Genomic DNA, 15,766 nt, shown 5'->3' with positions numbered 1-15,766 from the left:
AATTTAATCATCATGATTTATAACATTTTAATTAAAGCCAATTAATATGAAGATGAACTCTTTTTAGCAAAACTTTTAGTATCTCATTTTAAATTCAAAGACTAGTACTATATTAATGAAATAGTATCAAATGTAAATTTGAAGGAGCAAGAAGAAGTACTGTTGGCATTGCCAGAGGAAAAGCTTCATATATATCATTAAGGACAAACATAAGTGTGAAGGCCCCAACCCAAAATTATGGTAGTGGGGAGGCTCAGCTCAATATCAAATCTCTCTATGTTTCTTCATGGTACAAGATGGAGAGGCACGAATCCTATACAACGACTAGTACACAGTATATAAATCCGGATGTACAAATCCATGGCGATGACCAATGCTCCATGTTAAATCATATGTTAAACTAAAACAGCCATCTGAACAGATACAACAACACACCTTCATTTCTTCGCGTAAGATCTCAAGGTAGGAGGAAGATGATGCAATTCAAATTGCGCGCCCATCAAGCAGCAAACAATGGTCATATCACTTTAAAAGTTGCAGCAATGGGCCTTACCCTTGAGCAAATTGTTCCACAGACAGAACATCTGTCGTGGAGACTGATAATGAGCCGTGAAATAGCCTTCCATACATCCATATTGACAGAACTTCCAGTTGTGAGAGTACTGTACAGGAGTGGAACTGTTGTAACTCTCAACCCACATACCCATGCTCACATCCTCCATTTTGAAAATCTGTCAATTTGATGGGGGAATGCGTATTTCAGAATCTACACTTTTAACAGGTTTATGATTAAGAAGAAAACGAAAGAAATAAGCTGTTACAAACCCGCAAGCTTTGGTTCCGATATTGAGAAATGATATGTTTGGCAATATCACTTGTAATTATATATCCTGGTCCATTAGCATAAGGGGGGTATACATCTTCTGGCCACTCCTGTTGCACAAGTCAATATTTTCAAATTAACTTAAGTGTCTATAAGAATTCAACAAACAGTAGCCATGATTTTGAATATATACTCTATTATCATATAAATCTATGTACCTCAAAAGTTACGGCCCATTTTCCTGTACGAAGTGGTCTATGCAAGAGATTGAGATTGCCCATGTAAAGAGATCGTCTAGGAGGGACACGTTGAATTTCTCTTAGGACTGCATCTATCCTAATGAAAGTATCATCGTCACATTTCATGATATATGCAGCTGTCACATTCTGAACCTGCAACAGATATTGTGGGCCATGTCGATAGAAATTAGGACACGACTAAGCAGTCTAGAAAAGAAGAGGAAGATGAAGCAAAGTGCAGAACTCACCCCATACTTGCAGATGGCAATAGTTTTAAGAACCACTAGCTCGTATCTATCGATAAAGGGGACAATCACAATGTCCCCAAAGTAATCTGCTTCCTTCTTCAATATAGCATTTAACTCCTTTCGTGGATTCTACACAGTTAAATGTTAATACATAAGTACATTCGTTGACGTTGAATTCCAAACTGGCTATTGGCAGAGATGATAGCGTAAGTTCTACAAACAAATAAGTTGGTGAAAGGAAACCTAAAGAGAGGTGTTTGCAAAACAGCATAAAGTAGAACTGAGGACAATAGCACAACCTTTTTCCTGTTTGTGGATTTTCTCCTTTACCTGAAAGCAACTCTACTTTTGTTTGACCATCATTAATATATGAAATATTCAAATGAAAGCACCTCAGAAGTCCTAGGATAGAAATGGCAATACTACTTCCAAGTGAACAGTATGGCAAGGTAATACCTCCCAAAAGATGATAAACTATGTAATGTAACAAGTATGCAGTGTGCTCTAGGGATAGCCATGAAGATTGAAGGATCTTTCAAGTAGGTCAATACAAAGGGGGTGATTGTATTGACATCTATTATCCGGCTACTAATGAACACAATAGTTGTGCCAGAGTTTATGACAAAATATGCTAAATGCAACTTGAGATTTTGTAGTATTTTTAATGGAAAAAATTGAATATAGTTCTTACAGAAAAGCCACATTATACAGTCAAGCTCTTTATTGACACGGCGCCACATTTTAGAGTTCCCTAACTGTATTTTTAGAAGTGGAGTAATTGGCACTAGATACACAACACATTGATCATCCTCTTGGTTTCTGTCTGCATACATTTTAATTTTTGTTAGTTTGAAATTTGGGGGCTTCTAGCTGCATGAAACATCAAGAGTGTTTTTAGTCAATGATGATGAGAAACTCCCTATATTCCATAAGAAGTTTAATGAGGAGTTGGAGCATGGAAGAGAGAGAGAGGAGAATGAAATTAAAAAATGTAATCAGAAAGTTCCCATAAAGAAACAGCAAATTCTTTTTAGTATTTTTCTTTCAATAAGGTGAACTGGTGAAGTGCAAATTCTTTTAGGATCTGGGAACACCCTTATCTAATTTTGAATGATAAAAATCACGACTTTCACTTCATCTGGAACATGGAGGAGAGCTTATTGGCCCAACCAGATTAGAAGTATTGACCCTCCTGTCGATATAAGATGCAGATGATATACCCATGATCACCACATCTATTACTGTCCCTAGGTTATTTGACAACATAAAGACATTTCCCACGTCCTAGGCAACAGTGATACCAGAGTTGCTATGTTTTTCATCTATTATCCATTATCATCCTTTTCATTAATGATTTATGAATTGAGCTTTGTCATCGAGCTTCATATGTCTCATTAGATTATACTGCATTGTGGTTCTATTTTTTTTTTCTTTTCACTATCTAATTCAGCAGCCACATGATGTATATACATACACAATGTATCTATGTGTATGTATTTACTATACATCTTCGCTATGATAATACCAAACTATTTGATAAAGGAAAAAAAATGAATGCATTAATAAGCAGTTCAAATAAACACCTTTTCTTTTAAAAAAAAAAAGATGTTTCACAACCTATCATTTAACAATCTCCTTAATCACCTCATGTCAGAGTTAAAGCTCATTGGAGTTTGAAATATTGTGATTACAAGGAATATGACTGCATCTGGGGTGCAAATATATTTGAATGCACAAAGTTAACATGCATCTATCTTTACTCTCCAAGGAGTATCTGGGTGAGGGGTGCAACTTACCAAAGCAACAAAGAAGCGGACTGCTATGTCTGAGGATTTGATTGCTGAAGCCTGCATCCATGTTTTCCTGATTGCCATACGCTCAGCAAAGTGATTGGTGGCAGAAAGCACCCCAATGAAAAGTTGAATGCGATTCTGGGGTAAAGGAAGAGATTTCCACTTCTCTGAGAAATCCAACACTCTTTGGGGAGAAAAACTTGGATGAGAGGTTGGAAGAGATGTAGCATAAACCGAATGTATATCTACATCACCTCTGATTGCCAACCCTGTAGCATCTTCCAGTGTGAATCCCTGAGAGAATAGAGAACATCTGACTATGGCTTACAAGTATGGTAATAACATACGTGAGGAAACTGAAACATTAATTCCGTAAAATCTGGTGATTATATAAATTGCAACAATTACAAATCCGTGAATCTGGTGAAGGGGTTCAGAAAAGGGATCAAAAACTACGATAATATTGTGTTATCCATTTATTTTTTGTGTGGTAATATTTGTATGGGCAAAAGATCTGAATAGTAGCTTGATTTCCAATGTGCCCTTCTTTTGAGAAAAAGGTATTCCAGTGGTTGAATGGTGATCATGCCTGGCACAGCAGTCTAAAATGTGCTTACTCTAAAGTCAATTCCTAGAAGAACATCTTAAAAACACTCTCCTTCAATACTTACTTGCTCAGTCATGGGAAAAGCAGAACACTTGCATGTCTACACAGAAAACAATCAAAATTATTTGGAAGAGGGCAAGTAGCTTACAGTTCGATATGGAAATGAAGTCACATGCCGGCCGCCTACATTGATATGGTAGCCATCAATACCAGCACGAATAGTTAGAACAAACATCCTACCCTCCACAAATGGGAAAGGCCATGTCACCTCTGGCTTCTTTGCACGTCCAATGAATCGATCAAACCATGAGAATATTTTCGACTCTCGAGTATCAACAATGTCATTCCGCATCCACTTCTCACATCTCAAATATCCATCAACTGCCATGAAAGTAAATTCAATATTTTATGGTATTTGATTGATATAAAGCTATTAATCAAGAATCCCACAACTAAAACTTGTTAGGCACAAGGCTTATCAAAAAAAAAAGTTTGAATAAATTGTAAAAGAGGTTTATTATCACTCTACAATGGAAATACACATAATTAAGTGAAAACCATCGGTTCAGATATAAATGAAAAACAAATTTGACAAGAGCTAAGTGATAATCCCTAGGATGGAAAAAGGGGAGGAAGAGATAAGTAAAGAGAGGACTTTCAGTCTATCACAAAGTCTTCAAAATGAGAGTGACAACAATCAAAAGAAAAGGAGAGTCAAGTATGAAAAAAATCCTTGTTTATACTCTAATCAACTCACTCTTTCTTGTTTTAGTGTTAATTCTTCTTTGTTACAAGGTGACGAAGATGAATTCCTTGAGGAAAATGGAGTTAATTCCAGACAACACCATCCATCTATAGACAAGAGCTTCAAAGTGTAGGATAATCTATTGTTTTAGAAGGAGGATCAAGTGTTGTAGCTAATTACTATATTTATCCCAGCACTGCCTCTATATAACTCCTTTAGTTGTCTTCTTGATCCTAATGAGACCTCTATCGGGTCATCTCATTTTGCATTGTAAATTGATTATACAAATATGAGGATATTCATCAACCTAAGGGATGTGGAGTATGCCAAGGAACATGGTGAATGTTCTAGCATTCTGGAACAGAGAAGGTATTAATTCAATCCATAAAGAGAGATGGATGGTTGTCCCAGCTTGCATAACAACAGCAATATACCCTGTGTAATCACACAAGTAGGGTCTGGGGAAGGTAGTACACAGATCATACCCCTGCCTTTGGAAGGTAGAGACGTTTCCAGCTTGCATATATGGTGGACAATTTCCAGATGCTTTGAAGATAAAGTTTGTCACATCGAGAAGATAAAAATGAAGTGTTTAGTCCTTTTCTATTTTTGGTGTAAAGGAGTATGCTTAGAAGATCATAAATTGATTTTTGATGTTTTAGATTCCTATTTGTATTTTGTTAATTTTCTCAGTAATTATGGATGGCTATACAGATTTTGTGTAGTCTATACATCAATAAACAAATATGTTACCTTTCTAAAAAAAAAATGACACGTTTAGCCCATATTTTCTTTGTTTCTTCTTCTCTAAGTTTGTTCAGTTTTCAAGAGATTTACCAAAGAAAAAAACGAAGTGACAATTTCACTTTTCCAGATAGTTGTGTGTAATTTTTTAAGCTAACTTTACGCACATTGATTGTCAAAGAACTTTAACCAATATATCCTAGAATTCTCTTCATTTTCAAAAATATCATTTCCCTTTGTTGTTTCATTACTCCCTACCCCCACTCACAAATCTCCCACAAAGGAATAGCTGATAAAACAGAGAGACCAAAATCAGACAAGAAAAAACCAGTAAGTGTCTTACCAAGCATGTCATCATCATACTTGGAAGGCAAACCATCACACCTGTGAGCTGTTCCCCATTGCATTCTATAGCAAGTATTGTGCTCGATCACTGGTCGACGGCTCCAATCTCCTCTTATTCTAGGATTCAGATGCAAAATCTTTGGTGGATCCTCACCAACCACAGATTTTAAACCTTGTAATTCAATCATAAATTGGGAAACCAAAACTAATGCATCACCAGCCCTTGTTTTGGCAAGCTGTGGTACATACTCATGATGGGCATAATGAGGAGTACCAATAAGTGTTATAGAAGAACCTGCTGCAAGCCCACATGGTAGGAACATCATATGATCTGTTTTAGCAATTTCTGCTCCACTACCAGAAACCCATGAAGGACATGATTCAGGCTTCCCCTCAAGTATAGAATTCATCTCAATCCCTTTCTCCTCATATTTATCCAATTCTTCCCAAGCTTTCGAGCCTAGAGTCCAAGCTTCATCTGCCATACTGTCCAAAATAGAAAGATTCCGCTCCATATTCTGCCGTTTCAAAATAGCTGCAGTAATTCGACCATAGTGAAGCTTAGGAGGCTTTTTATGGGGAGAAGCTTCATCTTCATTATCCTCTTCTTGTGGTGTCACTTGAGCATATTCCCTTACACTATTATGAAATACAGAAATGGATTCTCCACTATCATCCTCCACATCTAGAGCTACATCAGCATCATCACCACTCAAAACTGTCGCACTCTCAAGAAACTCCGGAAACTTCACACAGATAAGAACCAAGTAAAATGCAGCTAAACCCAGCAAAACATAAGACAATTTAAACCTCCTCACACTGGAAGCCTCATTTTTCAACCTTTTCATCATTATATATATATATATACGAAACTAATAAGCACAGAAAACAACCCCTATAGCCCCCACCACTTCATCATCTCTGGTAACCACAACAACATCAAAATCTTAAGACCAAATGTCAGAAACACCAAGCTCTCAATGGGTAAACACAACAAATCATAAATGCAATACTGAGAGCCGAAACCCACCTAGCTAATGATCGATGAAACAAGTTACCTGACCTCAATTTCCCAGCATTGCACCATATCCCATGGAAATCCTGGAGAAATTGGCAAAGCCAAAGCTGCAGAATGCCCTATAAATGGCAGGGCAAGCAAAAATGTGTAAAAAGAAAAACCAATCTTTAGGTACGAGGGAGAGGGAGAAAAACCCTAGTAGCGTAGATTTTGGGTACACAATGAAACAGCAGTTGCCAGAGAGAAAGAAACAGCAAGTCTTGTTAAGAACAAATCAGAAAAGTAAACTTCCCCAAAATATACGGGGAAAATTGGATGGGATTTTTGTCCTATAAAACCTTTGCCTAAATTAACCAAAATTATTCATTTCATTAGTGACGATCCACTACGGACCCAAACTCCCATGTGTTTCATGATTGGGTTTTTTTCTTAGGTCCTGATTTGGATCGTTTGGTAAAGTGTATTAACGAAAATAACTTATGTATTAACTCTATATATTACAGTAATAATATCTTGTTTGTTATATTTTTCGTACGATATATACACTCTATTGTGTATTAAGATATGTATTAATAGTATGATGAATTTCTAGATATTAATAATGTAAGGGATTTTAATGCATGCATTAGCATTGTTAAAGACCTCATTGCCCCTCAAATTTTTTTTTATATCTTTCCACCATAAATGTGAAGGTATTTTTGTAAATATATGTTTGTATGCAATTCATGTTATTTTTAATACACCAAGCCAAACAATGCATAAGAAATAATTTATATATAATTAATACAATCATTACTAATACAAACATTATAAACATACTTTATTTAACATTATTCTTATACACTCTACCAAACGACCTTAAAGATTCACCACGAAAGATTGTGTTGCAATGGATGAGGTTGCTTCTCTCTTGATTAAAAGTTTTGAATTTGAGCTATTGATATGATTTTTTTTAGTAGGGAGCATTTCCCTCCGAATGGAACCTAAGCGACGGAAACTCAAATATAGTCAGACAGACATTGGGTGGAAAATTAAAGAAAAACACTCAGATTTATTTGGTAAGAGGAATAAGGATAATAATTTTGTGACAAAATGTAGAATTATTTTGATGTAGTGATGAAATAAGTTATTACGTACTCCCTCGATTCATTTTTAGTCATCACAATTTTTTTGTTGAGAGTCAAAACGATATGAACTTGACTAACATTTTAAAATGTATTTTTGCACCATATTATTGATATGAATTTTTTTGCAATTTATAGTACTTTCAGTTCAGTTTTGGAATATCTACTTTTTATTTTAAAATATCGAATTAATATAAACTAATTTTTCTTTATAAATTAGTCAAATTGACTCTCAATAAGTGCAACGTGACTGTAGATATTGAAATTTTGTGGGACTTTACAAGATGTATTCAATTCGAGTTGGGACTTTACAAGGTGTGTTCAATTTCAATTAGGATGTTTGGAGGTTACTCAACCATAAACCCCAGTTCATGCCTATATAAAGGGTACTATATGTAACACCCCGACTTTCCAAAACATCTAAATTAACTCGTATCTTCGTGGAAAGACAAGGAGGGTGAGTAATAAATTAAAAATAATGTGGTATGTCATATTTTTAAGTGTTCAAGGGTTGAATCTCAAGTTTTGAAGTTAAGTAAGTGGCAAAATAAAAGTTGGCGAAAGTTATCGTAAGTTCCTTTTTAAAGATTTGTCTAAAATTTAAGTCAAATGTCTTGGATGTTTTCTCTCAATATATAAAGAGTTAAAAGGCCTATCACCCATTAAATCGAAGGCCTATAATTTTAGTTTGCAACGCACAAAACCCCGCATCAAACCGACATCAGAGCAAAAAGTTATGAGGGTTTTACTAGGGACTGCCGGGGCAAAATTCGGGTCGGGTCAGGTAAAAAATATGGTATGTCGGCTTATTTAACATTTTAAGCCATGAAAACATTCCATTTCAGTTCCAAAACCAGAGAGAAAGTTTAAGAGAGAGTTCCTATGGAGTTCTAGCATGATGAATGTTAGTTTTTGACGATTTCTACCATTAAACATTGCCTTGGTGCCTAGAAACGTAGTCCCTACACGTGGCAATCGTTTTTCCCTCCTATTAGCTACGTTTGAAGCTGGTTTTTGAAGATATAAATTTGTAGTTATTGGTGTTTCTTCAAGGTTTACACTTGGTTAACTAAGGTAATCATTTTGGGACCCTTTTATGGTTGTTTTTATTAATTTCTACTGACGTTTCGACAAGTTAGGGCAATATGGCAAATCTGCCGATTTAAGATTAATTATGAACTGTTTATAGGTGTGTACCAGCTGTGTATATATAGTATTTGCGAAGCTTAGGACATAAGGAACAACTTTCGTGAAAGAACTACGGTCTTTCGAGCTTTCATTGGAAAGGTATGTTAAGGGTATTCCCTACTTACGGCATGTTCCCTTAAAGCTTAGGAGCAATGTAATTGGGTTGTTATCCTTGTTACACTTGTAGCCATTATTGTTGATTGTTGGTTTCTCAAGTTGATATAATCCTCTCTTATCGGGATTCTTACTCAATTAGTAGCGTCCCTATGTTGGACACGACTTAGAGGTTATTTATATAGGTTGCTTATAACTAAATTGCTTTTTTTTAGCGATTGGATTGTTATTGTTGCCCTTGGGGCTATTGTGGTTAGCTGCATGAATGTGATCTATGCCTAGAAGGGCTATGTTATGCCTATAGGGTTATATGGATGCCTAAATGGACTATGAGTTGCCTACAGGGCTATATTGATGCCTAGAAGGGCTATGAGTTGCCTACAGGCTTATATTGACGCCTAAGAAGGCTGTGTGTTTCCTACAGGGCCATGTTGTTACCTAAGAGGGCTATGAGTTGTCTATAAGCTATGTTAATGCCTAAGAGAACTATATGTTGTCTACGAGGCTATATTAATGACTAAGAGGGCTATGTGACTGCCTACGATACTAGGGGACTACCTGTAAGGGTATATAGGCTGATTGACACCTTTCGGGCTTATGGGGGCCTGAGTAGGTGGTCTTGTGTGTTATTTGTACATGTCGAACTTATGGGGGCTTGGGTAGGTTGTTGTTTTATTATTTTTGATAAGTTTAAATTTAGGAGCAGGTTAATACATTTATCTTATCCTTGATTTATTTATCAGATTATTCCAGTATATTAGGATACCTCCTCATAGTCTATTGCCTTTTATACTTTGTACATTATTTTGTACTGACGCCCTATTGCCTTGGAGGCGCTACATTCATGCATGCAGGTCCTAACAGACGACCGAGTAGACCTCATCAGCAGCAAGATTGACTTTCATTCGGTTGGCTAGCCCTTTTCTTCGGAGCTGCAAGAGTTGGGAGGTTTGTTACCTTTTGTTATATATATCTTTATGGGTAGGCTGGGGCCCTGTCCCGCTAATCTTTACTTCTCTTAGAGGCTTGTAGACTAGTGTGTGGGGTGTATAGCTACGTTATGGCCATACTGGCCTATGTTGTTGGTTTGCTGAAGCTTGTGAGTTGTTTCATGGTGGCCTCGACGGCCCAATCAGGACTTCTGTGCTAGTTGACTATTTTTTTATATGATCTCCTGGGAGTAACTGTTTCTTTTATAGATCAGTTGGCAGGGACCTTGCCGGCCGATGGCTTAGTTTTAAGCCGAGATATACTTGTTTGTTTTCTTGATTGTGTGTGGCTGCCATGCGCTAGTAGCAAATGGTTCAGCAGGGTCGGCTCGGGCCTGAGTTTTGGCATTAGGAGTCAGTTGCCCCCCTCGAGTTTGGGGCGTGACACTATATTCCCTTAAAGCATCTCAAATATCCCGCAAAAGTCATGAATATTCATAAGGAGATCAAATTTAAATCATCTTATTTCGAGAAATACGCCACAAATGGTGAATCATAAATAAATATCTTATGAAAGAAGAATCAAGGAGAAAACAAAATTGTATCTGCACTATTTATCAATAAATATTCATTTTCCTTCATATTTTATTTGTGATAGCAATTTGTTTTCCCTGTCACTTTAATTTTTGTTGCAAACAGTAACAACTAAAAAAAATGAAATGCGAAAAAAAAATGAAATGCGTATAGATGATAGAATAACCAATAGAATAACTAATCTCAGATATTAACGTGAAGGGTACGTTTAAGCTATTTTGGAAACAACATAAATAGATTCGGGACTTACTTTTAGCGGAAGGCATAGTTATTTCATTTTCCATTATTCAAATGCACTTTTGACCCTTTACCGATAGAAATATAACAAATAAAAAAAATCGCTATTAATATTTGACCAAAAGCAAAAACCTTTCTTTATATTTTTAGTCAGAAGTCACTAAAGGTATATTATGAACCTAAGACAAAACTTTTCTATCAATTGTACATATTTTATTTTCTACTAACTAAACTAAACATCTAAGAAATTGTATAAAATTGAACTTAACTGCAACATATAGTCGTGTAGTGGTGCAGTAACCATGTGCACAGTGCACAATCCAGAACAACTTGGGCTGGACATTAATTTTTTTTAAAATTTACATGACGATCGAACCCTCACTAAAAACGTCAAAATTCAAGGGTGTGTTTGGTATGAAGGAAAATATTTTCCATGGAAAATGTTTTTCTAGAAAATGTTTTCCTGGAAAACAAGTTGATTTTTGACTTATTTTCTCATGTTTGGTTGGTGAGTAGAAAATATTTTCCGGAAAAGATTTTTAGTGTTTGATNGGATGAAAAAATAAAAATTTAAAGTTGAAAATATTTTTTAAAAACAAACTTAATTTTTTTTTCTTTTTGAAGGGGGTTGATGGGGTGGGGGGGCGAGGTAGTGGGTGGGGGTAAAAAAATAAAAAATTGAAATTTTTTTGGGAGGGGGTGGGAGTAGGGTGAGGGTGGGGTAAAAATATTGAATTTAAAAATAAGCTTTAAAATTATTATTTTTTTGGAGGGGGGTTGGTTGGGGGGTGGTTTGAGGGTAAGGACAAAATAAATTGATTTTTTCAACAAAAAAATAATTGTAATTTGAAGTTGGAAGAGAGTTTTGGAAAATGTTTTCCTTAAGTTTAGAAGGGAAGTCATTTTCCTTAAATTTGAGGAAAATGAGTTGATTTGGAAAACATTTAGCCCAACCAAACATGAGAAAATTGGAAAACATTTTCCGGAAAATGTTTTCCTTCATACCAAACACACCCCAAATAACCAATCAACCGAGCTACCAAGATTCTCAACAGGCAATTCATTGTTTTCAAACTTCTTGGAATATTTTTCAACTCTCTTTATCATAAGTTTATCAATTGCTTGAATCCAAGACGTACGTTAATCCATGCCATCACACCCCAACTACCCTACATGTTTGATCTCAATTCCCCTTTTACCTTTGTGTATTGTTGATTTCATTGATTAATTCCTAGCTTCATCTCTAGTAACAATATTCAACTAATTGGCCATTGTGCCAAAAACTAAGAGGCATTGATCAAGATCATACATTAATTTGAACCAAGATGTTACCTATCACAATTGAGTTGTCATCAAAGTCAATGGTGATCTTTGAGGAAGACGAACAATTGCTGATGGAGAATATTCTTGGTGGAACAGATCAACTAGGCGTTATCGCGATTGTTGGCATGCCAGGACATGGTAAGACAACTCTTGCCAAAAAGTTATATCACCACGAAAACATAGTTAATCGATTTGATGTTCGTTCATGGTGTACTTGTGTCTCTAAAGTATATGACAGGAGAAAAATATTGCTTGAACTATTAGGCTATGAGTATGAACGCAGCGTTGAAATTGAGAAGAGTGAAGATGAATTAATCCAACAAGTACAAAGGTGTTTTGAGAAAAGGAGATATTTCATAGTTATAGATGATGTATGGAGCACTGCTGTATATGATGACTTAGTAAGTTTTTTCCCAAATAACAACAGTAGGAGTAGAATTGTCATAACTACTAGGCTTGATGAACTGGTTAACTCATCTGTAAATTACTCGTTTTGCTATACTCATCGTCTTTCTTTTATCGCGGAAGATAGAAGTTGGTTGCTACTAAGGAACATAGTTTTTAAGCAAGATAATAGTTGTTGTCCTCAAGAACTTGAGGAAATAGGGAAGCAAATAGCGAAAAGTTGTGCAGGGCTGCCTCTAGCAATTGTATTAATAGGGGGTCTTCTTGCGAGATTGGATAAGAAAAAAAGCTTTTGGACTAAAGTGGCTCAATGGTTAAGTGCAAGTGCAAAAGTTGCTGGTGAGGCAGAGTGGTACATGGAAATAATAGAGTTGAGTTACAAGCATTTGCCTAGTTATTTGAAGCTGTGTTTTCGTTACTTTGGTATGTTTCTTGAGGATGAGGAAGTTTCAGTTAAGAAGTTGATGAGAATATGGGCTGCTGAAGGTTTTGTACAGAGTAATGAGGCGAGGAGTGCAGAGATTGTCGCGATGGACTATTTGATTGATCTAATAACAAGCAATCTTGTCGTGGTTGCGGAGAGATTTCCACTTGGTGATATGAAATCAGTTTGTCTTCATGATTTGGTGCAAAATTTTTGCTTGAATAAAGCTAAAGAAGAGAACTTTTCGCTGAAAGTTGATAGGTAAGAAGTGTTCTTTCATTTATTCGTCGTTATGCTCAAATTTTGTGAGGAATTGTGACAGAGTTCCATCACAAATAGTGTTTTTTCTTGTAGTGATGTATATATTATGTCTAGTATCTCATTATTCTTCGTTTTCTTTCAGATCTCATGCTTTTGTTCCTGCTACTTCTAATTCAGCTAGTAGTGATGTTCAACGGTTCCTAGTTTGCTCGAAAATGCAGCACTTCATCAAGTGGCTTCATCCGACACAACGTGTCCATACTTTGAGGTTACATGCCCACAACATTAATGAATTTTACAATTTAACTGACGGTGAAACGAACAAATTCATACTACCATGTGGAGCATTCACTTCAGACTTGTTCAAATTATCACTTACAGTACTGGACTTAAGGAACACTGTGATCGATGCTTCAGCTCTGGAGGACATAACATCCTTGATTCACTTGAGGTACTTGTCAATATTCGGAAATTTTAGTGAAATTCCACCAGCCATATCGAACCTTACAAATCTGGAAACGTTTGTTGCAAGATCAAAAAGTGGTAACTTAACTCTTCCAGGGTCTATGAGTCCAGAGGCGTATCCAGGATTTCGGAAGGATGGGTGCACTATTACGAAAATATGCATCTAAGATATAAGTTTGATCGGTTTGACCTTTACATTCTTAACACTGAACCGTTAAATTTTAAAAATTATAGGTCCAACATATATAATACTACTAGTTTTAAATTTTAATATACACATTTGATTTAATTATATAAAAATTATACCGTGCTAATTTTTTTTAGGAATTTCCAATGTTACACACTTGAAAATTTTGAAAGATTAAAGCAAAAAAGAAAAAGAAAAATTGATTGAAACGTCAAAAGTGTTACCGATTGTTGGGTTTTATTTGCCCTGAATTTCTCACCATAAATAGGTCTTCCTTTTAGGAAAAGGTTTTAATATTTTACTAGTCCTTTTCTTGTAGGAAAGGTTTAGGACTCTATAAATATAGACTTGTTCCTTCTAACTTAAATAGCATTCACAATGTAGTCTTAAGGGCTTTGAGAGTTTTGGTTAGGGGGAGAATTTGTGGGTCACAAGCTTGATACGTTATCACTTGTGTGAACCTCCCATGTATTCCGAGTGAATTGGTTGAGGTTATTTCTCTCTATATTTTGTACTCTCATAGTTATAGTGGATTGCTCATCTCCTTTGTGGACGTAGGTTGATTGACCGAACCACATTAAATCTGTCTCTTCTGGTGTGTTTCTCGTTTATCTTCTTACTCGTGGTCTTTCGAGGTTTGCTTTGCTAGCTTCTGTGTTACTCCTGCTTATTTCGGTCCTAACACCGATAACCACTTGGAGGGGTGTTACTAATAAAAATAAGATAGATATAAGATTTAAATTTCTATCTTTGCTAAGAGAGGTGCACCCAATCATCATTATATTATTATATGCTACTTTTAACGTGGGTTCACACCTCTATATTTAAATATTTTTTTAAAAATATAACACTACTATACATAATCTAGAGAGGGGAGCATGGGTTCACGTGAACCCACGGAACCCCCTCTAGATACGCCTCTGGGTCTATCTGGGATATGATAAACTTAAAGCACGTGGATACAAGCGAAGCAATGATTTTCAACAGTACTGTTGAGGTTGAAAAAGAGGGTGTTTTCGAGTTAGAGAAATTAGAAAGCTTTTCGAAAGTAGTCATAGTGAATGGAGATGATATATGTGAAATGTGCAACAAAGCACCAAATTTAGTCCAACTTGAACTTATTGTGGAGCAATGGGACAATTTGTTTAGCTCTCTTAACTGTTTGATATATCTCGAAACACTAAGTATCTATCACCGTGGCGATTTTCCAATGAGTGGAACTAACATGATGTTCCCTCAATGCCTAAAAGAGCTAACTCTGTCTAGTTGTGGTTTCTCATGGGATGAAATTTCAACAATTGGCACATTACACAACTTGGAAGTGCTTAATATACTTCTTTCTGCCTTCACTGGGAAAAAATGGACAGTTGGTGTTGGTGGTTTCCTTAACCTTAGGCTATTGAAGTTAGAACATAGTTCTATCAAACATTGGAACATGTCTGTTGATTCATTCCCCTGTCTCGAGCAACTGGTGTTGCGTTGGTGTGGTGAACTTGAGGAGATCCCTGCGAGTTTTGGGAGCATGCCTTCGTTGCAGAAGATTGAGGCGTGGGCTTGTTGTCCCTCAGCCAGGAAATCTGCTGTGAAAATCAGGAACATGCAGAGGGATGACATGAAAAATTTAGACTTCAAAGTCATCATATATTTAGATTAGATTTTAGTTTCTTCTCTTATTTTCATGTTTCTTTTAATGTCAACTCGCGTATTCTGATTACTTTTGAGTGATATGATTGTCACAACGGATCAATCATACGCAATGGCAATGTTAGGAAGTTCCCTAAGAGAGTTTGAAATTTAATATTTGACGTGTACACACAATATAATTGTTATTTTGAGTTGACTCTGAAGTTTTGATGATTTAACAAACTTTGGGATCTAATGAGGAACCAGATCCCAAGAGAGACTGAGAGTTTCCGTACATGTAAACGACAGTTGTCTAAAAGCCTGCAACTT

General features: G+C 36.0%; 2 protein-coding genes across 2 annotated transcripts; one reads left to right on the top strand and one right to left on the bottom strand.

Annotated features, from left to right (window-relative positions):
- Nucleotides 1–168: 168 nt before the first annotated feature.
- LOC125847774 (hydroxyproline O-galactosyltransferase GALT2) lies at nucleotides 169–6,933 on the bottom strand. Its single transcript, XM_049527457.1, has 7 exons — nucleotides 5,543–6,933; nucleotides 3,859–4,091; nucleotides 3,107–3,397; nucleotides 1,311–1,439; nucleotides 1,042–1,215; nucleotides 826–933; nucleotides 169–731 (listed from the first exon to the last, which is right to left on the bottom strand). Exons 1-7 carry the CDS (start codon nucleotides 6,393–6,395, stop codon nucleotides 528–530), a joined length of 1,992 nt encoding a protein of 663 aa, XP_049383414.1. The 5' UTR covers nucleotides 6,396–6,933; the 3' UTR covers nucleotides 169–527.
- A 5,036-nt stretch (nucleotides 6,934–11,969) lies between these two features.
- Nucleotides 11,970–15,546, top strand: LOC125848472 (putative late blight resistance protein homolog R1C-3). Its single transcript, XM_049528335.1, has 3 exons — nucleotides 11,970–13,161; nucleotides 13,304–13,723; nucleotides 14,726–15,546. Exons 1-3 carry the CDS (start codon nucleotides 12,074–12,076, stop codon nucleotides 15,465–15,467), a joined length of 2,250 nt encoding a protein of 749 aa, XP_049384292.1. The 5' UTR covers nucleotides 11,970–12,073; the 3' UTR covers nucleotides 15,468–15,546.
- The last annotated feature ends 220 nt before the right edge of the window (nucleotides 15,547–15,766 follow it).

Source organism: Solanum stenotomum, chromosome 12 (assembly GCF_019186545.1).
Source record: "Solanum stenotomum isolate F172 chromosome 12, ASM1918654v1, whole genome shotgun sequence".
Lineage (NCBI taxonomy): Eukaryota > Viridiplantae > Streptophyta > Magnoliopsida > Solanales > Solanaceae > Solanum > Solanum stenotomum.
Note: the sequence above shows the minus strand (reverse complement) of the source record. Positions and strands in the feature narration are given on the sequence as shown.